Source organism: Calidris pugnax, unplaced genomic scaffold (genome assembly GCF_001431845.1).
Source record: "Calidris pugnax isolate Ruff unplaced genomic scaffold, ASM143184v1 scaffold177, whole genome shotgun sequence".
Classification (NCBI taxonomy): domain Eukaryota; kingdom Metazoa; phylum Chordata; class Aves; order Charadriiformes; family Scolopacidae; genus Calidris; species Calidris pugnax.
Window position 1 is genome coordinate 749,973 of NW_015090909.1, and position 24,496 is coordinate 774,468.

Sequence of the window (24,496 nt, forward strand, 5' to 3'; positions counted from 1 at the left end):
TTAAAGACAGGGCAGGTCCTCCTCATTCAAAACGCACCGAACAAGAGGTTCTGCTGTGCCAGGCTCCATCCTGCCGCCAAGCTCTCCATCAACGTGGAGCCACAAATGTCACCAACTTAAGCAATTTTCTATAGGGCTGCAATTATTTCCCCCTTTCTATTTTCCCCATCCTACAGCAACACAATCAAGACGTAAACACAAAGAAAGTGCAGCAGACACATCACTGATTTCATTGCCATTTAAGACAACCCTAGGAGCTCTGTGCCGTGGACTGATGAGGGAAGCACATTAAGCCCTTGCAACAGAACATCCAAGTAGACCTGTTTTGTAGCCTGATTAATAGAAACAACCTCCAAGGACTAATCACAAGTCAAGCCCTGTTTTGTAGATTAATAGAACAAAGGCACAAGAGAATAGGGAAGGTTACAGGACTGGAATATAAATAAGAAAAGGTGTACACTCTAGGTAGTTTGACTGCTAGTAATTATTAGCGAAAGGCACATCCTTATGGCGAGGTCTCGCTGTTCTGTGCTAAAGCAGCTCGCTTCCAGATGGACAGACTATCAGCCTCTGCATCTTGGAATATTTTATCTGTATCTTAACGCCAAAATTCTTGAAACAACATCAAAACAATATCTTTCTCTGAAACAAAGCACACTTTCACCTCGTGCTTTAAGTATCATATTAATTGCTATTGAGATTGGGTGATTATAAAATTGGCAGGCACTACACTTTTCAGTTTGATATACAAGGACCAGCAAATACAATACTGGCATATAATAAATGACTGTTACTCAAAAGACTGCTGCCACCACGCTACGGTAGCAGATGCTAAGACCCAGCAGAGATCCCCCATACCCCATCTGACCCTGCGAGGAGGTGTGCTGCTCCTGCTGCACCAGCCTGGCCAGCAGATTTTCCTGGCCCTGAGCAGGATGCCACCACATGAGGAAAAGGTACTCAGCCAAAGAAAAGGTCTACAAACAAATTCCTTCGAAACAAAATGCAAGATAAGGTATGGTTTTTCACTACCTGGAGTTTTGCTACTGTTCAATGACAATTAGAAGTTATACGTGAACTCTGTGGAGTGTCTACACAAATATCATAGAGGAGATGACGGAATTTTTCGTGTCTCAGCGGAGAACTAATCCTCTGCTTTTCAAAGTATTCAATTCTATTTGCTATAAGGAAATGTAGTGAACCCAAAATACTGCATTTGTGCCTGCTTCAGGGCTCCAGAAGCATCCCAGGTACCACTCACAGCCAGCACTTCTTTAAATATCTGGAATCTGCTCTCCAAAATCATGAGTGAAGTGAAAAAGTTCTTCTGACTCCAGGAAGGATGGATTTCATCCTTCATGTTTCAGAATATCTTTCTATCTACACAAAGATTAAACAATATACTGAGCTCTATCCGAGTGATTTATATTTATTTCCATCTTTTCTACGGTTTTCCAAAAGTTAACCTCTTCAAGTGCTATTCACATAAGAACCCAAGCAATGTCATTCTTGAACCTTACAAATCTATTTTTTTTAAAAGAATCTTCATGTTAGTCAATGGAAGACATGCTTTCTTAAAATGGTATTTTCCAGGTTTCTCAATAAATATAACATCTGAGTTATATTCACAAACAGAAGAAAGAGACAAACTTACTAAGAACTGAAAAAACAAATTCAGGTACCCATAATAATGGGGATTACAGAGCATTGGGGCATCCCATATTAAAAGCAGGAACAATTTCCAGCTACAGCTTTTGAATTACCATTCAGCTTGCCTTTCTCTTCCATTTTCCTGTCATGCAGGACATGGAAGTGTCCCAAGCAGCCCAGATGGAACATCAAGAGAGGTGTTAAAGAGAACACCTTTCTTGCAGTTTCTTTTTATTACATTCCCAGTTTTGGAAACAAGAGGCATTAAAATCTGTGCCAGGAAAAGGAGATTGAAAGATTCATCCTTCCTTCTTACATAAAGCTTTCCTACATAAAGTTTGAGGCGATACACAATCCATAAAGTATATTCTCAGGGTACAAACTCATAAAAACCTTACTGAAGAGGGCAACACAGTCAGCAACTGCAAATACCAGCTTTTGTTGGCAAGATACACCGATTCACGTGCATACAGAAATAAACTGGCTTTCTGAGGAATCAGACCAGACAGCTTTGTCAGTCCTACCCATCCAGCAAGTGCTGCTGAAACACCAAAACGGAAAAACAAGAGCTCTCCGGAAGCAGAGGATAGACAAGTTGGCAGATCTGCAGATGAAAAATACTCAAGTACTTACAAAATTACTTGCAAAAGAAATACGGTGACACTCATCAGATGATTTCAAATCATCATGTGCTCGTTTTCTAGGAAGCATTATTTCCTTTGTCAAAGCAGCCACAGGCACAGGGTTTCCAAGCATGACATGCATGGCAGTATGGAAGGCAACTGGCTAAGCATGTATATGTAGAAGGATACTGGGTTGTTTACACAGAAGGCTTTATACAGAATGCTGAGGAGGAGGAATAAAGAATGGAGTTACTAGGTGGCAACTCCCATTATATTTTCCCAGGTACACTGTATATGCAGATCACAAAACTATGTCCTTATTTGTACAAAACTGTACCATGTACTGTAACTTATCCTTGTGACTATTTTCATTCCATACTATCCAGGGGACAGAGAGATAACGAATGCAGGACAAACTTTATTTAGGATATGATTTTTCTATTAATGCCATTGACCATACATTAAAAGATGACTATGCAATAACAAGATCAGCCAATATTTTTTTAGTCTTTATGCACACACATAGTTAATGAGCAGGTACAGCTCACCTTTTGGGTCTATGTCATAGGAACTGGGCTGTGCTGGAGTGGGCACTTTTGGATAACACAAACCAACCAACTGCAGAGGTGACCACAACCTGTGAGGCCTTTCTCTACTGACTCAAGGGTGTATGCAACTCAGCCAGGTCTACCAAGGCACAATGATAAGCTGCTGATGTCTTCCTGCTTGTAAACCACTGCTTAAGCTTTCCCTCTGTGTGCACATACACAAACACAGCTCTCAGCCATATTAAGATTTCGATATTTAACTAGTAGAGTCAGAAACGTCAGCAACTCTCATACTTCAGAGATGCGCCCAAACCATAATATAGGCCAGCACCTAAGCATTTCAGAGGTGGTTATAAATACCCAGCGGTCTCATTGATTTTCAACTGAATCCATGAGTGTTGACCAGTTCTGAAATAAGGTGCCAGATCCATTCTACTGAATGGATTCTCATGAAAATCTGATGAATGTAGCTGTCATTCTTGACCTTTATGTTCAGATTCATGATCAGCGTTCTCTTATTTGAACTGCTTGGGCTTTATTTCATAGCCTTTGTGAACTACTTTAAGCATTTTATACACATCAGGGTAAAGTCAGCATTCTGATCAATAAGTATTAGATAAATATGACCCAAATCATCTTGAAGACAGTCATAAGAAATCTTATCCTTCACTGGAAGCTACCAAAATCTAGTCACTTGCTATTTTACTTACTTTTGTAAGTCAAGCACAGTTTTTCAAACATAATTTCTTTTCCATTCCTATTGCATTTTATCACCATGACATAATGTGAGCTTTATCAGCAGCTCCACCTGAAGCCAACGTACATGCTTCCAAATTTTATCCTGTTTGTCCTGAATAGAAGAACTATGAAGTGAGCCACCTGCAGACACCTGTTTCACATTCCTGACAGTACGTAGGACAAGATCTCCCTTCTCCCTTGTCATCCCCCCTCAATCTCATTCATTTCACTGCATCTCACATCTTGCAACAACACTTGAAAATATCCCCATTTTTCCAACTTATTTCAGCAAAGCTCTTAATATGTATATCTGTATTTAACTGATAATTATATATATAATTAAAGCTTGTTACTGATCTCACCGAGTCAATAAACTACCCACATCCCAAACTTGGCACATTTAGATACCTTGGTTGAAGTGGGGGTTTTGGGGCTACGTATTTCCAGTGTGGGTTGACACTCACGCCGTGCAAGTATCTGTCCCATGCAGTCTCTCCTCGCACAGGTTTGCAACTCCTGACTTAGAAATGATTCCTTCATCCAGTGCTTTTAAATCTGTGCTGTTTGGATCTAAAGATCCTGCTGAAAGCACACATACATTCATATACATTGGGGCTGGATGGGCTTCACCCTTCCAGTGATACAGCCCTCACGTAGTCCTCTTACCCCTAACAGCAAGGTCTTGGCCTCCCACTTAGTTCCTTGCTGAAGTCCTGGTTTCTCTGGCTCAGCAGCTACTCCAGAGGACCCTGAACCTCCCCCTGCTCTGAGCTCTTGCAGCCAGGACCTGGCTGGCACTTGCCCATGCATCCTCCAGCAACCTCTTCCTCCATTTCACTGAATTTCACTGAATTTTAGAGTTGGAAGGGACCATAGAGATCATCTAGTCCAACTCCCCTGCTGAAGCAGGATTGCCTAGAGCTAGAGCATGTTACTCAGGAGCATCCAGGCGGGTCTTGGAAATCTCCAAGCAAGGGGACTCCACAACCTCCCTGGGCAGCCTGTTCCAGGGTTCCGTCACCCTCACCGTGAAGAAGTTTCTCCTCATATTTGAGTGGAACCTCTTATGTTCCAACTTGTGCCCGTTGCCCCTCGTCCTCTCACTGGGAACCACTGAAAAGAGCCTGGCTCCCTCCTCCTTCAACCCTCCCTTGAGATACTTGTCAGCATTAATAAGGTCTCCCCCCTCAGCCTTCTCTTCTCCAGACTCCAAGCATCCAGCTGCTCCCTACTTCTTCCTGCTTGGGGTAGACCACACAGGGGCAATGAAGGAAAGAAAGGAACGGGGCACCATCCAATGCAAAATTCATCCTCAGATCAGCTCCTCAAAGCTCAAGCCCGTCTCTTTTCCACTCTCCTACTGTAAAGGTGGTTGTCCTCAAGTGAAATAATTTTTCAGTTAACCTTAACAGCGTGCTATTTTCAGTTTTGTCTTTCTTCCCTTCTGCACTAGGCCACCACAAAGAGGTATGGCACACATGCAGCTAGAAGAAAATGGAAAAGTAGGAGTCCTGAAGTGCAGAAGCCGCACAGAAGAATTTATTCAAGCAAGCATCAACATGCAACAGGGTCCAATCCAGTAAGGAACAGCAAACCTCCACATTTGGGTTAACTCTCCCCTTCCCTCCTCTCTCCCCAGCCCCCATCTCTAAGAGTTTTCAGCCCTCCTTCCAAGAAATCTGTAATGGCTGAGCTTAGAATTTCAGTTTTGTAGTATTCTCATTAATCCCTGCTCTTCCTAACTCCTCACTGGTTGCAGATGCTTTCAGTCTGCTCAGTGCACACAAATGCCACATTGACCACTGTGTTATTCCAGTGCTCAGCAAAAGGAAAGCAAACTTCTTGTTCCTGGGCAGCTGGGAAGTAAAACAAACAAACAAAGAGCCCCAAATGAAACAAAGTAAAACTACAAAGACAAGCACAACTTGTGGGTTTACGTTTGCCCAACTTCTGTATTGTTATTGAGCAAACCACACTTCAACCAATGAACAGGAGACCACCATAAATAACCAGCCCCTCAACAGCACAGCTCATGCTCGTTCTGGCTCTTTGCTTTTTTGCAGAGCACCTACTGAACTCCAGGAAAACAGAGCAGAAGTCAGAGACACAGATACCCACAATCATCTGTGTGTTTCTGCTCTGAAGGAGTTCAAATCCCTGTTTCCACACTGGGAAAGATTCAAAGAAGTTAGGAGAGCCACCATTTTATGTTGCTTTTACCTGGCTAGAATTTCACTCACAGAAAGACACTGTGTGTTACACTAGTAATGAAAACTCTGAAGTTCTTATTCCTGCTGAAGCCAAGCCTGAAGGACAGGTTAAGACTTCATGATGTGCCCCAGTGCTGAGATGCAGAGCTTTCCAAACAATTAGCCAGGACAGGTTAGCATCATGGCATTCAAAATTACTTATGAGACAATATATTTAAAATCACAAACATTCCACTATTTATTAAAAAAAAAAAAAAAGAAAGCAAGCTTTTAAAAGTAAACAGGACATTTTTTTTTTCTTGGAAGTGAATCTGATATCAAAGAGAGTGAAGAAAAATCAGCGACATTCCCAACAAGGCAAAAAATCTAAACAAACTGCTGCAATTCTAGACCGAGGGGAATACATTCTTCGATCCTAAAATGAGAGACTTGAGGGACAAATGCCAAGAAAAACGAAACAGAAGCCTGCACCTTTAAACACAACCACGCTACAGTGGTGGTGTGTTTGTTTAACACACAGACAGAAGACTTCAGTCTTTGCCAATATTTTGCTCAGTTGCTGACTTCTACTGCATAAATGCCGGAATTCCTGAAAAACTGGTACAACACCAACAGTCTTGTCCAGTCTGCCCCTGGCTTCCTCACTGCTGAACAGCAATGAAGAACTTTATTGCTGAGTAGTCCGATTTCTATTCCTCCCTTTTTTAGGTGTGAGCTAATTGCCAACTAAGAGTATGAAAATAAAAGAAATGAGATCCATTCCAAACCATCAGTATATCTGAATCCTATCGTGTGAGTTGCCAATTGGTTTTCCAGTCCTCACGCTCAATATCTGCTGTTAATTTGCTTGCTATTTCAAGAACTTGAAGACTGTCAGCAAAATCCGTGATGCATTACAAAACTTATAATTGAAAAGAAAAAAAAAAAACCATCATCTGATGCTTTTCTGACAGGATAAACACCAAGTCTGAAAACAAGGGAGAGGTACTAAGTTAGAGCTACTTGTATTAAAATATGATTGCAAATGAAGCAGGGAAAGAATGAGAGTTATAGAAACTATTTCAAACTGATGCAAAATTATTCGATTAACCCCCCCAAATTTACACTGGGCTAAAAAGAAAAGAAAAAAATGCACAAAACATCATTTTAAAAGGAGACGACTGGACCTGTCTATACTTTCTTATGGCTGCATTATCTATGCCAATTAAAATTTTGCTTCTGAAAAAGAGTTAAGGCACTTCCTCTAGAGTTACTAAAAAAAGCAAATGAAAGCCTTGGCTTCGCAGAGGTGAGCGATAGTGAGCCGTTTGTTCTTGACCTCTGGATCACCCTACAGATCAAATTCTTGGACATAGGAAAAACCCACTAGTATTCATTAAAAGCAACTGGGAGGCCAGCTTTGTGCTTCTGTTCTTGAGACCTGAACAAGCTACAACTTGACAAATGTGCAGGATATTGCTGAACAATGCTGCTGTTCCTGTCGGGAGGGAAGAGCTTTATTCCCAGCTTCATTCAGGATGAATTGATTTTCATCACAATGATGCAAATCGCAGATTTCAGTCACTATTTAAATAATCAATTTTAATCTTTTACATTTGTGCTTTTCAGTTATTTCCATAAAGTTGATTCCGGTAACCATTAAAATGCATTGATTTATATCAAATCAGCTTTTATATTAAACATTCTCCTCATCAAAAAAATTCATCTAGCTATAGTTATGTAAATAAATATATATGCTGAAAGTCTTGGGTCTTCAGTTTTACTTTTCAATCTGCTAGATATGGGTGGAATTTGCCTATACATTTTAATAGCTAAAAATAAAGTAAAAGATTGCTTTATTAGATTATTTTATACTTATGGTGTATAACTTTTTTGTGGAAGTTTTATAGAGAACAGAATTCAAAATTCATAAATAAGCTTATTGCCTTGTTATTTATGAAATTAACTACCATAAATTTCTATGCACATAAAGTTTATCAGAATACTTTTTAATTTCAACTGGTTTTGTCTTTCAAGCAAGCCAAAAAAACTACCTGTAGAGCTGATGAGCAGAACAAAATAAAACAGAAGAAAATATTCTCCCTGAACAATTGTTTCTGTCAAAACATGGTTTAAACAAATCCTGGCTCCAGTTAACTGCAGTTCTCTGGTGGTTTGAATGCTTTTAAAGCTTCATTAGAAAACAGACATTGGTAGAATATTTGTATTCATAGCATACTACAGTAAATCCAGTCCTTAGCGTGGATGAACAATTTCAAATATAATTTAAAAAACACATGTATTTTAAAATAACAACATTTGAATTTAAATAAAACTTATACATATTCACTTACATATATTCAGTGCCCGAAGCCAGAGTGAAAACAGACTGTCTCTCCTTACCCTTTTACAGATAAATCAGTATGAGTTACGCTTACGTATACTTCACAAAGGGAGTTTGAAGATTTAAAAATTCATATATCCATTACTGTTTGTATTTCTGTCCTGTTCAATAAGTAGCCTCGATCTCAATTTTTCAAAGGAGAAAATGTTTCCATTGGAATCTTTAAGAGCTTTGACTACATAAACTATCAGTAATTTCCCCACCAAACAAGCCAGGTTCATAGGGGCAAAGTCAGAAGGAAAAGAAAGGAGGGAAATGTTTTTGTGGAATGTTCTCTGTAGACCAAATGGAAAATCTTCAGCCATTTTGCTCCTTCAAGGCACATCAAAAAATCTCCTATTTAAGGTGTGAAAATGTCCTTTACATTCTCCACCTCTGAAAATGAGCAGAGCTCTGAGTGTGATTCATGTCCCACCCTTGCTCTTTTCCCTTTCAGGGTTGATACTTCTGTTTTCAGCTCCCCTCCAGCTAATGCCATTTAATACTCTCAGAACCATCAGGCTAAATTCAAATTTTCTGCTCCTTAGAGGCTGTTGATATGCACCACCGCACATTCCAATTGCAAATACACATGAATGCTCCCGTGTATTGTAAGTTATTTTCTACATACAAATTCTACTAAATTGTAAGTTAGGAGGCACTACTTGAATTCTCTTAGGTCTTTAGAAAGCTTTCAGACGTACCATGAGTAATAACATGTAATGAATATGGACTGATATTTCTTTTCTGTAGTTACACTGAGTTGGCAATTTACATTTTCTAAATAGATAACTTATAGCCAGTTTTCCCAGTATTCTGGCAATTACTTCTTAGAAACCCCTGACAGGCTAAAACCTCCAGAATCACAGCTGTTATTCTTGGTTTGATCCCTCTTTTTAAATTAAAACCAGTAGCTTTATCAGCAAATGAGAATTTTTTTCCCTCTGGAAATACTTACAAAAATGCACATAAATTGAACATGTCAACTTATCTCATTTTAGGGTTGGAGCATCTTCTGGGTTAATGACTAGTGTTCCGCTTCTGTGACAGAACTAATTGGGGTAAGGAGGCCATAAATACATACAAAACCCCCACAAATTCTCTTCCTTTGGGGTAATCTGAAGATTTATAGCAGTAGAGTGCGATGTGATTGGAGGGGAAGGAGAAAAAAAATTAAGAAGCGCTAACAGGCTCGTCTGATCATTCTGTCTCAGTTTCCAGGCACAGAACTGATTTGGAACAGATTTTTCTAGTATCTGATGTGACTTTTCCTTCCTCTCAAAGATCAACTAAAATGCAGGAACCTAGCTGAATTTTCACATTTTCCAGGAACTGTCATTATAAAGAAGAGAGAGAGAGAGAAAGAAAGAAAGAAAAAGACAACACATCGCAATGCTTCAAACACAGCCCAAACACAGCCAGTTGATCTATAAAACTGTATCCAAATTGATAGCCTCAACTCCACATCAACAGTTGCTCAACACATGCTTTGATAACAGTTTTTCATAACTGAACACAAATGAAACATCTTTTGAGAGAGAAATCTGCACTTGGTTGGAGCTCAGCATGCCTTTCTAGCAGTCTAGTTTTATTTCCCATTGATCACTAGTTGGTAAACCCAGTTATCAGTGGATTACAGGAAGGACTAATTAAGATTTCTCTTCCGTGACTAGATCAGAACACATACAGCATTCATTTGTTATGGTTAAAACAGCTCAGTTCCTTGATGTGGCATCCCTTCATATTTCAGAACAAACATTCTAAATCCTTGTGTATAGCTGCAAAATGAAAGAACTTCTAGATGCAGCTGGATACAAAAGGATAACAGATTGCCCTTACGGATTCAGGAAGCAAAGGAGGGGAAAATAGATCCCTACATTTTGCCAGTACATATAAATGTAAATGTAAAGGCATATCATGCAGTTCTCTATTTCAGAATAACAAGCTCTCTCTTCCCAGACTTGGATCCCACGTTCTCCAGATCTCTCCAGCAGGTCTGTAGTAGCAGAGTTCAGGTAAATCAGCCACAAATAAATTCGAAAAGATGCCTACACTTCATAATCAGTGGATGCCTGCAGAACACAAGCCCTCTCAGTCCAAGATATAGACATGAAAGAAGTTGAACACAATAGCTAACCTTCCAGCTCACACAGCTGCTCACCTTGCAGCAAGTCTCAAATCCACCTCGCACCTTTATGTGCCCTGTCTTCTTCTGTGTTATATGCTGCTATACTAAAAAAATTACTTTGAAATGTCTTTAAGAGAGGATTCCTAACCTGAATTGAGATCATCTTTCCCAATTAGCTGATACTGCAGGATTTAGAGTTGTGGGTTTTTTTCAGCTAAGCAATGTCAGCCTGATTTAAACTACTAGCTAAAGGCTATGACTTAAATTAAAAAAATCAGCAGCTTAAGTCAAAAATGTGAGATACAGAGCTAGATCACAATTTTCTAGCCAGCACTAATGTACAGATATGACAAAAAAAAGCATTGTCAGAAGCATCAACGTGTGTGGTGCTGTATGAATCACCAAGGCCTGGGGGCCAAGTGAACTGTCCATAGAGATGAGATGAAGGGGAAAATTTCTAACATCTGTATAGGTTTGCCCCATTCTTTGGTTCAATCCCTGCCATTCCCCCTTCCTATTCTACTTTCACCTTTAAAGCAAGCCTGCCATCAAAAATGTAAGTTCTGAGCTTATAATAAACCCTTCTTATAGGTGTGCATAAATTAGCATCTAAGTACTTCAGCTGACAATTGAGAATGCCAAGTAGCATAATGATTATCACCACCACTGAAGTTCAGGTTTCTGGTAGAGTCTCAAAGGACTGCGGCTGTAGTTAGCACAAGAATTTAAAACAAGCGCTACCCAAGATTCTGCAGAGATATCAGGCATCACAATTAAACAACACGTAGAAAAAACAAGGAAGAGTCTCCTTAGTACAAAACTGGACAGCAATTTTTCCTGCATATGCCCAGCGCAGTGGTGGAATGAGATCAAAACTGGCTTGAAATTTTATCACAACTTTACAAGCAAAAGAAGAAAATGCCTAGAACTGATCGGAAATAATGCTTAAACACCTGCTGCCTTTGTGTGGTGTGGGTGTTAAACACTACCATCCTAATCTATGAGCACAGCGGACATAAACACCTAAAGAGCATACAACACCATGGAACTTCCTCCTCTAATACATACTAAGGTGCCACTGCACTTAATCCACAAGCACAGACAGGATATCGAGGCCACAGTTGTTTAAGTGCATTCAGCAGGCAGAACAGAAATAATTAACAATTCTTTTTCTCGTATTTCACACGTGTGGCTAAATACAGCCTATTTATCCACAAAAAAAAAAAAGAAAAGTGGCAATTGTTTCAGAGTGGTTTATGGCTAAGTTTGATACTGTTCTGCAGGGCAACGCAACAAAGCAGCTTCATGCATTTTCAGCAGGAATGACTCCTGCTGTGGTTCAAGTAATAAACAGCAAAGAAAAGTTTAAATTGAGACTTACCACGGGGCACCGTATATTCGGAATCCTTTAACTGTTACCTCTGAATCTTGTAAGTAAATACTATTTGTCAGGAGTGACTGAACATTGTCAAAGTCCTCTGGTTTCAATTTGGACACAGAGGGAAAGCGGTAGTAATCTTGTTTAACAAGGTCTGCCATGAATTCCTTATCAAATGTCAGTTCATGATTCCCAGCAATCACTATTTTATATTCATATGGTAGGTTTCCTGAAATAACAAAAAAGAGGACTTAATTAGCACATTTTCCTCCCACACCAGCATTGCCGGCACAATAAGTAGACAGCTAGCAGTGACAGAATGAAATACCCAAGATCTGTGTGCATCTCCATGCTGAGCATAAGTTATTAGTACTGCTTCTCTCCCATTGAATGAAGCTGTGTTAAAATGTAAAGTAACATCACACAAAGCAATGTCATAATAAAAAGCATTAAACAAAAACAAGCTGGTATGTACCAAAGCAGCTCCAAAGGCGGCATAAACCACCACTGCTCCCTTGCTTTCAACTGATGACACACTGATTTAGGTGTGACACTGAGTTCTACCCCTTAATTCATGGGATTGGGTCAGAGTCAGTAGTCCTGAGCCCTAATCCACAAGCTACAGTGAGACACCTTGGATGGGCAGACCGGAGAGTGCAGTACATCTCACAAGTGTGTTGTAAGGGTATACCAAGGCACACGGTACTGAATTAGGCTGCTGGTGCTGCTGGTTTTTAAATTATGCAGTTATTTGGAATAACTTGTACGGAACCCAACAAGAAGTGGCACTTATTCCAGCCAAGACTGTTCTTCAAAGCTCCAATTCACTTGCAATGGACTTGCACTTTATTATTATAATTCAGCTTATGGTAATATCTCATTTCAGTAAGATACACATAGAAGAAACCATGAAACTCACGTGATTAAGGTATCAGGTTGGAAATGTGGTTAATTCATTTACCATGGGGGGTCACAGGGCTTGATCACCTCAAGTCAGGGCAACTATTTTCATTGTTTGGAATGAGGCATGGATCAGGCCCACAGAGCCAGATTTTTGGAGCTCAGAGACAGATTTTCTAGTACTTGGTACCAATAATCAGTGCCAGATCTTCCAAATAAACATATTGGGTGCTGAGCTCCCTTAAAAATATGGTCCCATACTGTGGTGTCTTCACAGAAGTCAAGTTCTTTTACAAAATCTGTCCCATTGTGACTTGCCAAAAATCACATGTAAGTTTGCATCAAAGCTAAAACCAGACTCACATTTCCCTTCTCCTGCCTTCACTATAAATCTGATTTCCTAGTCTTATACCAAATCATTCCTTTTGATGTATAATCCTAATAATAATTTAGAAAAGGTTGGTTTTGTTTTGTTTGTTTCATAAAGGCAGCAAAATGAATGTGGAAATCTGTGTGTCTATCTTCCAGTTCTGGTACTCCCAACATCTGCCCCGAGGAACACAGAATTGGATGCTATGTATTTCTCGTGAATACAGTTCTCCTAAATAGATGTGGCTTTACTAGTTTAAAACTTGTCTTTCAACTTTCAAAACTGTTTGTGTTTATGGTTCTTTTTTTATGTTTTTGTTTTTTTTTTAAGTAAGTTTCAAAGTAAAGCTGTTAAGTATTTACAAGAAGATTAACTTTCCCTTAAATAAGTTAAGGGAAACCAGTTAAAAACCCTCTGCTTTTCAATATTTACAGCACGGAAACAGGAATTACACAAGATATGTATATAAACATTGTCGTTGCAAAATTAGTTAACTCTGGAGAGAACAACAAAAAGCTATAAATCCCCTGAAAAAAACCAAGCCGACATCTTCATAGACACCTCACATCTGAACAAAATGCAGATCATACATATTCATAGCCCTCTGCGGTGCTGCATTAAATTAAAAGCTGGGGGAATGCAATAAATGTTCCTCTCCGGTTAATGCTTCACTCCTTTCCCTCTTCCCCATCCCTGCTACACGCTGCTCTGCAATTCATTTTTATTTAAAAACTCGATGTGGCAGGTACCTACAATTCCTGCTCTCTGTGACTCCTGGGCACAAGGTAAAATTGCTATTTTCTCCTCTCTCAGGAAACATAAAAGATACCACTGGCATGAAATTTGATACACTTGTCATAACTATCAATCCCCCAAAACAAGCTAGATGTGATTAAATTCTCAGAGAAGTAGGCTGGAGAAGTTAAATTCAGGTTTCTGCCAAGTTATCAACATTTGCCAGTTTTAGCAGAGAAAACTTCTCATCTTACTGGATAAATGTTCAGGTTTTACACTGTCTCCCATGTATTTAGATAAATTTGAAAATCAGCACATTTTGATAATATTATGTCCAATTATGTCTGGAACATTTTGCTTGAAGTCAATGCTTTTTTATCTTGACATCTTGAAAGAAGAAAAAAAAAAAAGGGCTAAATTTGAAGACTCACCAGGCACAAAAATTACAAACCAATGCTGGCATCAGTGATTATTAAAACATATAAATGTAACATTATACATGTTATATAAGCACCTGAAATCAGTAAGGAAAACCAAACAGTAATTACTGCAATTGGTGTCAAGGCAGCTGTTGATTTTATTAGGACTACGGAGAGGCTCTGCTTGGTCAGTTCTTTGGAGCCAGGGAGGGGGAACAGCCTCTCCCAGATGCCGCTGGGGAGCTCAGGTCACAGCCACACCACTGAAATCCAAGGACCAGCTCCAGGACTGAGGAATAAGGTGAGACAGGTCCCAGAGGAGAAACCCCACGGGGACCAAAGTTTGGCACCATCTTCCTGTATATCAGCTCAATGGCACTGCACAGCCACAGCTGTGAGCTGGAGAGTCACCAGCGCTGCTGGAGATGCATTGGCTACAGACCCAGGTCCCCCATCCAGCAGCGAGACGAGATGTGCTTCACTCCATAATTGCAAGTACTTTAGTATTTACCATCAGATGGGAACCAAGGTCTGACCAGGCTCCCCATCTAGTTCCCCCATTTTATAACCAGTCACGTTTTGCCTTCCTTCTCAGGAGCTAGCAACGAGAAACATGACCCATCAAAATGGAAACTCATCAAACGCTAGGGCCAAGCAAAGGGGAGCAGCAAGAGGAAGTCTCATCCATTTCTTTCCTCTTCCCTCAGGAAAGACTATATAGCACTAATCACAGTAATAAATTACCTGCAATCAGATTAGCTATTTATTCATTGCATTCAGGTTTTCCCTTCCTGAAAGGCCCTGTGGCAGCGCACAACATTCATTCTCTCTGATACAATTTATGAAATATTTTGGCATCTTTTCTTTTGGCAGTCCTGCCCTTTGCCTCTAATCTGCTGACCTGCTGTGTTTAATATGGAAGCATAAAGAGTCACACACAAAATCTCCTACTCCACGGTATTTTAGCTTCATCTTGACCAGATTAATCTCTGCATATCTACATCCGTGCTCTCTGTACAGAGAGAGACGCCACAGCACAATACACAGGTTGAAAGGCATTTCCTCGTTTTCCTTCACTACGTTTCTGTTTGCTACATTTGGTCTTTATTAGTCTAATTTCCTAACTATTAGATTTTCCATCATGCATCCCTAATACTACGCATGCTAATTTATACTGTGAATCTGGAAAACAGATAGAAGAATTCGCTTTCCAAACTAGGAAAAGAGTTGGATCTGTTTGCTGGGACGAACGCTTCAGAAACCTCAATTATCAACTCCTAGGGTAATAAGTGAGTTTATACCAAAAATACTTAAATGTTTAACAGGTGAGATCAAAAGGCTAAAATTACAGGTACTAAAAATGATTAGGGCACCAAGTCTGTGAAGCAGAGTCACAGTGGAGTATTTGAAATCCTATATATTTATTATATATGTATACACACACAGGGTGTGCGTATGTGTGTATCTTCGACATATATTTATATTATTTTGACTAGGATGTTTTCCAACATTTGCCCACAACAGTAGAAGTGCACAAAGCAATTGTTGATCAAGAAAATACTGCAATTAGACAAGTTGTTCTTCCAGGAGACAAAAGGTCAGTATTACTCTTGCTCAAATAAAAGCAAAGATAGTAAAATGTGAATAACTTGTAAAAATGGACTTTTTTATAGCAAATACATTAATCTGGGAGTTTTGGAAGATTTCCGTGAATTCTTGTTTAACAAGTCAACTCTGAAGCTACAGTCCCACATACCTTTGTCCCCTCAGCGTTCACCCTCACTCCTGTGCCACCGCGCTCTTTGCCAACACAAGGGTTTGGTGGCCACAGCAGATCAGGAATCTGATCCAGCTGAAAATTGATGTAGCAAAAAAGGAATGAAGCTTTTTGAACGCTGGTAATGCAGGACTTCCTTTGTTGGGTGCAACCACTTATATCACTTTAAAAAGTTAACCAAACAACAGGCTGACTTTAAATACACCTATTACATGGGATGACAGGGGAAGCTGGGAGCTCTGGGGGGCTGTTTTTAAGTTGTTGGTTTTTTAAGTTCACCCTAAGTACTGGATCCTAGAAATTCTTTAATCTGTTGAACGACTGTTCTCATTTTTATGTCATCCTTCATACAAGTACAATTTAGTCACACCACCCAAGTTCTGTAGAGCTGCCAGACATGAAAAGGAGTCTAACTGGCAATGAATGTTGACTGCTGAGTCCCTATAAAAATAGAATATCACATTATTTTTTGACTACTGTTACCTACAAAACCCACAGGGAAATAGGGTAATAAGAAAGAATGTGATACCAGCTGTCTATATGGTGGTAGAAACCTGTATTTACACACAAATGCTCCACAAGTGCTTTTGATGTGAAGCTCTAAATTTGCATAGACATGCATTAACTATTCAAACCACACACCACTTCCATGAAACGTGAAGAGTTTTCATGCCCATTTCATCGCCTCATAGACCCTTTGGCCATATGTTAGGAAACGGACTGAGAAACCTTGAAGTACAAATCTTAGTCCCGTCAAAAAGAGGGAAATCTGTACAAATGAGATGCCTGTGCAAGTGAATCATTTCGAATTTATGGTACATCATATATGCTTCAAAAGTGCAACACTGGTCATGAACCATTCACCTATAACTAACCACGTATACCTCCAGAGATAAACATTAAAGGAGCAGATTCTGTGTTGTTCCTATGGACTTCCAGTCCCCACAGCAGCACAGGTTGCCATCAGTTGTCTGGCCACAGCTGCCCACCGATAGGCAGCAGGTGAGGGCAACCAGTAGAACCTGCTACTGGTCAGCAGCTCTGCAACTCTTCTAGAGGTCTCTCATGGAAAGCCCCCTGCATCTCAGGGCCATGGTTACTTTCTCTTCCCAGCATTTACAGCACAATCACAACACACGCAGGCCCCTTTCAGCCTTTTAAATGAAAGACAGAATATCTCAAAGGCTCCAACTTCTTCTTCGGCAGCAACAAATGAGTTAGACTCTAAGTACAGTTATATAGACTCGAGCTTTCAAACGATAAGCTGGACTTCTCTCACCAACAATCAGCTGCAGGTACTGAGATCCAAAACCCAGTAGGAAAAACAAACGTCTTTTCTAAGATGATATTGACCAGCTGACTGTGCAAATACTCTGGCTGTTTTAATGAAACTGATGTCAACCAACGTGCTGGCTGAAAACGTAACCCGTGAACTTCTATGCAGTGTACCTCTCTGTGTCTGTAGAAATCTACAGAATTAAACCATTAAAAACGAAAAAGCAGGCAAATAAAAGAACATGCACAAACCCAGAACATGCTTCTACAGAAGTACAAGGAACTGAAGTGCAAGATCTCTCAAAATCTTGACGAAAAGTATTTCACCAGCTTTTTAAACTATCTTCGGTTCAGAAGCCTTTTTTTTTTTTTCCTCCTCTCCAACAGAAAATTTTGGAGAAGGAAAAATAAAGGCAAAACACACAGGGGCAATGCAGCAAGAGGAGTGAATGAACGAAAGTGTAACTGTTTTGCCTTTATGCAAAGAAAACATCAGACCACAGCAGAGGGAGAAGCAAAGGCTGAGACCCTTGAATTCCTGTGATAAATCTAAAGCTTGTACATTAAAGCTCCCCTTTGTTGAAAATGCTGTTAGACACAACAAAACAGAAATGTTAGGTAAGTGCAAGCTCTGCCTCTGACCTTTCACTCTGTAACCGTCAGGCTTCATTAATTTTCACAAGGCCTGACAGCTCTAGCGTTAATACTCACACTTGCGGATCGAGCCACACAGCAGGTTCAGACTGCTACCTTCTCCTCTGAAACTCATGCATTAGGATTTCTTCCATGCTGGCAATGGAAAACCAAGTCTAAGAAACATTAAACACAAAAAACTACGTTACAATAATGCCAAGGTTGAGTCATAAACCCATGAAAGCAAGGAAGTACGGAGTGAATCTGGGCTTCAGCACCTACAGCTAGGCCACGCAGTGCCAAGGTGTTGTGGCAAACGTGGTCCTGTCCCAGCGACCACAGCTCCGGGTGCTACTGAACCTACGGGGGCACTTCAGAGAAGTCTCAAGCTGCAGCATCAGCCGTACCCAATGCCAGGTGCTTCCACTGCTGCTCTCTCCCATAGGTGAATAGAGTGAATTTCACACAAGTGCGGCATGAGCCCCACGACAGGGCTCTAGCACCTCCAGGTACCTATGGGTCTGAGGTAACGATGCTCCACGTTGGTAACAGTTCCTTGCTTTTATGTATTTATGTCTCAACCATAACATTATTCTAATGTAACTGTTTGTGATTAATATCCTTCTCCTCTCTCTTAAAAGAAAAAAAAAACGTAGCACAACATAAGAAACAATCTTTTGTTTCACTTCAGCGTTCCACAGCTTCCTTAACATTATTCTAACAAGTGCTGGGTTTTGGTCTCAAAGTCATTTTCATTTCACTAGGCTACTGTCAATTAAACATTTATTTCTTAAAACACGGAAAGCGTACTAAAGTCCGATCATTTAATACATAATGTTTATTTGTTTTGAAACAGACAGGATGTGAAGGTTTTGTTTAGCCTAACCTCAAAATCAAAAAAGCCTCCGGATTTTGCAGCTCACAGCCCTGCCAACTTTAGGAGTAAGAAGTCCCCCCAAATTGACTTTAAAATTATGAAACTTGAAACAGAAGCAGCACAGATTTCTCTGCTTGTTAGTCCCTGGAAAGGCTTTCTTTTCAGGCTTGTAATTGCGTAACCTAAAAGATGGAGCTTTCAAGGAAGGAGAAGAAGAAAAAAAGGAAAAAAAAAAAGCTGACAGCTGTGAAGTTTCTCTTTAAATTCAGAGAATTCTGAAAACAACACCCTCCCTACAAATCATAATAGCCTTATATTTTCCCCTTCATTTTAAAAAAAATGATTCTTGCAGAAATGGTAGTTCCTGCTACTCTTCCCCATAGCAAAGCAATACATAAAGGACTACCACAACTGTATCGGTGCTACGTGTGTCCTTTCAAAGAGATTCTTTAAACGAAATAGCACTCACACAGGGAAAATATATACGCTTTTAAGGCAAGAACATCCTTCTTTTGGCAGAGCTGAAAGGTGTACCTCTAAACGGAATTACCCCGTATTTACACATATAATGAGATTTGCATCTAGCCCCCTGCAGTTAAATACACCGAAATATGCTATACTTTGTCCAACAGAATTTTCCATTTTTTTTGTGATCAAGATCTTAATGTACCAGGGCTGACAAGTTTTAGATCGATTTCAGCTCGGTGTAGTTCCAGATGGCTCCAATCCTGAATTCTGAATACCAAGGCTGAGAATGGGAACATAAACTCTGCCTTCACAGTGCCAGTGGGGCTAAGTAGAAGTGTTCTCCTTGAACTTGATTAAGACTAAATTGAAAAGGAACATTTTTGGTTACTATTACATTAGGCTAAAATATAAAAATGAACCCTAATACTATCTAAATCTAATAAGAAAAAGCCATCTCTATTTCAAAATTTTCAAAGCATTCTCTATAAATGCATCACAGATCAATTTACATGGTACTTTTGCCAATAAGCAAAACGAAATCACAGGTTCCAATTGGCTTAACTCATATTGGAAAGTGCGAAAGCAAATGCTAGAAAATGCAATTACTGCAAACAAACTCTATTTTCTCCACTCAGGAGGGAATTTCAGGGAACATTTTATTGCCCTCAAATAATATTTCTAAAGGCATCAATACACAATTCTATTTTCTTTTTGGAGTCTCCACACTATATAACCTAATCCTCTATAAAGAAACTCACCAGATTTTGAAATAATATATTGGTTGTTGATATTACCTTGTGCACTCACATATTGTATCAATTTAAATGATTTTTCTCCGTAAATCTTGAGAATATAAAAAACCAACAGCGACTTTCTGACACAAACAGATCTGGACCTACTTCCCATAACATACCCTTTGTCTCTGTAATTTACAATTCCAATTAAGTCTTTTTTTTTTTTTTCCTAAAATAAATGAATAAAAGCCATCAAAAAGGAGGTCATCTTGAGAAACAATTATATAGAAAGTAATTAAGGTAATCATAATTATCACAGACAATGTCTTGGTATTTTCATGTACATATATTTTCACAATGCAAAAGGCCAAAGAATAAGGACATGATTTTCCTGATAAAGTAAAATCTTTATTTAAAACAGAATCAAGTCTGGTTATCAATTCTTCACTACTTACTGAAGGAAAATTTACTGAAGGAAATGAGAATTGTGAATACAGGACCCAGATCTAGATTCTGCCCCAAATTTTTCTGCCTTATTGACAGGGACCATTATGTGAGCAGCAGAACTTCCTTTTCTATCCATAGGACTGAAAAACACACCTCTGGTCAGGGTACTTCCAATATCTACCTATCCTAAGATAAACAAACAAATAAATCAATCAGGAAACACACAGAATCACCAAAAACATTCTCCTGTTTCTCTCCTCTCTAAACTTGTTCCTGTTATTTGTTTTCTCGTTTTTCAATTAAGTCTTTGAGGCTTATAAATGCACAAAGCAATAGGCACACATCTCTCTCTATCCTGCAGCCTGGTAAAGCCTAGGCAATATTTCTGAAAAAAATCCCTCCAAATGTCTCCTTTTTTCTGTATCCCAGGAAAGTGATCAGAGCATTTCTTATGAGAAGAAAAATCTCAAATACATAAACAAGAAACTTCTGATAATTTTTAAAATCTTCTGTCTATAATACAGTGTACTTTACATAACTTCTCAAATTTTACACATGGAACTGAAATTCTTCCTTTCAAAACTATAATTTGAGAGTACATTACTGGTAAACTACAAAACAGACTGGGGCTCAGACTTAACTGACTACCAATACTAACGTAACGTGGAAAAATTCCCATAATGATAAGGGGGAAAATAATAAGCAAGGACACCAAGAGTAATTACGAGGAAAATAAACTGAAGAAAACGGAAGAAATAAGATAAAATCTTTTTTTAAATATCCCAAAGGTTTTAAAAGCATGAACTGCTGTCTAAAAGGAAGACAGCAGCTTTTAATAACTCTGTAACATTCTTCAGTGTGCTAAAGCAATTAACTGCTTTTGAAATTTTACCCTATAATCGTGTTTTGTGCTTTTAGTTGTCAACATTTAAGTATAAGAAGCAAGTTTGGTATTTGAAGACGATTTTAAAAATATATTCTGGCAATGCTGATGTTTGTTGGGAATTGTTTCTTCCTTTTTAAGTAGGAAGGGGAGAAATCTAAAACCTGAACTAAGCCTCCCTGATATCCGTATTACAGAAGCAGCCCAATATCCATTTTACAGCACTGTGTACTGTATTTCAGAACTACTTCCACAGGCCTTTCCTGAAATTTTTAGATGAAAACCAAAGAGAAAGCACACAGAAAACACAAACAGAAATTATAACCAACTAAAAATATTCAGGCAGGTCTTCATGAATTTCCACTATTATTTTCTGAATACCATGTTTAAATTTATTATTCTAAATAAACCTAAACATTCCATTATAGTCTTTCAAGATGAACTTGGATACCAGGAATCTCCTGAGCCCTGTAAGGAAATTCCTTTTAATAACCCAGCCCACAGAGAGGTTTCTTAGCTACTAAAGGAGACAACCAAATCGCTCCAGCTGTATCATGTTATTACAAGGAACTGAATTCCTCTTTTGCAGTTTTTTTTTTTTCTCTGAGCCATCTAGAATTGCCTGAGCAGGATGGCACACAGCCTCCGATACCTTCCTTGTAAGGTTAAGCACAGAGAGTAACCCCAAACACTAAAAAACAAAACAAAACAAAAAAAAAGAGAGAGGGAAACTTCAAGCCTCTTCAATTACCAAATCATATACGTTACAGCATCCCAGGACCTCATAACAGTTAAGACTGAAGTATTTTAAAAATCCAAGGCGCCACTCTTTGAATTTCAGTGGGCAAACTTATGTGCTGAAATAACTCCTAATTGTCATTTCAATGAAGGAAGGACAAAACAGATGAATGAAAAATAATATATGTTAAGTAAACCCCATTCTACAATATAAAGGGTTCGCGTGCTTTATTTGTGACAGTCCTATCCTTGTTACTGCAGGTACATAGGCCTCTGCTGCAGCCATCTCTGCTTCTTAATAAGGGTAACAGCAAGGACCAAACGTACTAAGGTAGGTGAAAAGTTTTTCAATCAAGTAAAATGGATACGTGGGGTTTATGGTACTTGTACACGTGCATTTGCATTCACAGTAATATTTTCACAACGTGCCACAAAATCTCTATGATGCAGCAACTCTAGTTTCCTTTTGCGTACAGAAGTACACTGAGGATTCTGGCACATGAATTCGCATTTCTCTGTAATCAAACACTGTCATTAACTGTTGGGGCATGCAGCACTTGCAATCTTTCATCTAGTATGCTTTCTGCAGAGTAGGGTCTCTCTTGGCTTACCCATTTTAGCCATCATTTCCAGACTTTAAAAAAAAAAACCACACAAAAACAACAAATAAAAAAGAAAAAAACCCAAACAAACAAACAAACAAAAAAGACAAAAAAGGAATGAAAAAGCTGCCATAAAAAGGTACGATATGAAAACCTCAAGTTTTGCCGAATAAAGCGACAACTACAGTTAATCAGAGCTGATCATTAAGGCAAAGCGCTAAGAGAACAGCTATTTCAATCACTTACGCAAAGGTAACAATTTAGTTCTTATTTATACTCCTTTCTGCTAAGGTTTTGCCCTTTCACCTCAAAGGCAAGCATCATTGTTTTTACAGTTGGCTTGGCGGAAGCATTTGTTTATGAATGGCTGTATTGCTTCCACTAGACCTGTACACACATCCTCTCTGGAACCCACTCTGACGCCGGGATCTGCTCTCATATCTCCAGCCCAAGCTGTCACTCACCAGCCCAGTGGCTCTTCCTCCCCCTGGCCCCAGGGACACTGGTGGCCAAGCAGCCCCTTGGCCACTCTTGGGAATTACAAGAGGGGACGTCAGTCCAAGACCACATATATGGCCACAGCTACGTTATTTTATTCCCAGTGACCACCGAAGCTTCAGCGGGGACAGAGGAGAGCAAAAGAAATAACCTCCTTCCTCAAGATGCTCAGGAGAAAGCTTCTGCACAAAAACACAGGAAACCTCAACATTTGCCTTGCAGTTTTTCTGCTTATTTTTCATCAGCGAACACAAATGCCAAATGCTGCATAGGGAGCGGGGAGTCTTAAGAGTAACGTATGGGGAACAGCAGCTCAGGTAAAAGTGGGGAAATGGGTGTAACTGCCATTTGCAGCTCTGTTTTAAAGTAAAATTCTCTACGTTTCTGTAGCTGGTCACATATAAAAAAAACTTATTAGCAGCATTCAGGAGAAAAGGAGTTATTGCACTCTGATACCCAGTCTGGCCTGTAACATTAAAGATTCTGGTTCATTAGAAAATATGTAAATAATTCTGAGGTCTTTAAGGTTCATTTATCAACAGTTATAGGAAATTCAAAGTAGAGAGTGCTCCTGAGCTCTCATTTCTTAATTTTATCAACTTGGGAAGAAATGATGCTCTGGAAAAAGCAAATAAATCTCCCATACTTTACATCCCTGTGCTCTCTCCTTTCAAGCCACTGTCCCTCCCCTAGTTTGATGTTATTTTTATTTCCTTCTGTGTTGGCTTTGCATCCTCTTGCCTCTGACCTTACACTGCTGTCCCCTGTTGTGCTGCTTTGTTCCTTCTCTACCAAATGTACCACCGATAGCAACTGAGGGTTCGGAAACCGGCACCTCACAGCTGGGGTGCAGGGGGAGACAGGAGGGAGTAGAAGAGCCCTGTGAAGTGAGGCAGTGAAGTGATCCAAGCCTTGATGCCATCTCAAGTCCTGAGAAACCCAGTTCCCAAAGCTGTGGAAGGGCCACCACGAACCAGCCCACACATGGGCTGAACACCATGGGATGCCCCAGCCTTGCACTGGGATTTACTGAGAGAAGATGCTGCCCGTGGGTCTTGTAAGCACCCTACGGAGCAAGCACCATTACTCACACTGTCACACTCAGGGTGACAAAGCAGGACAAAGAAAACGCAGATTCCTTTGGCTCTGGGAGAAGGGTTCTCTTCTCCTTTTTCTCCTCACCAGCGGTACCGGATTGCCCAGGAATATAACACCCCTCCTCTAAAACCAATATACTTCTTAAATACAGTCAATAAAGGTTTTGAGCTCTTCTAATAGGCAAGATGGGGAGAGCTCTTCTAATAGCTCTTCTAACAGGCAAGCAGGAGAGCTGGAGTTGCACAGTTCTTTCTTTTGCAGCCCTTTTATGCCAGGACGCGTCGCTCCCGATACATAAAACGCATGCAGAATTTGTCCAGGCTCAAACACTCAGCTTCAGCCTACTGCAACAAGAGGTTTAATTAACAAGCTATGCAGGCTGGTTATAGCCAGCAAGGAGCAACA

General features: G+C 39.7%; 1 protein-coding gene across 3 annotated transcripts in view; it reads right to left on the reverse strand.

The window, feature by feature from the left end:
• Positions 1–24,496, reverse strand: part of MPPED2 (metallophosphoesterase domain containing 2) — a 113,821-nt gene that overhangs the window by 39,177 nt on the left and 50,148 nt on the right. For all 3 annotated transcript variants that reach the window (XM_014949251.1, XM_014949250.1, XM_014949252.1), the window contains exon 4: positions 11,641–11,866. In XM_014949251.1, coding sequence (XP_014804737.1) covers positions 11,641–11,866 — 226 coding nt within the window. The remainder of the gene's footprint in view (positions 1–11,640; positions 11,867–24,496) is intronic.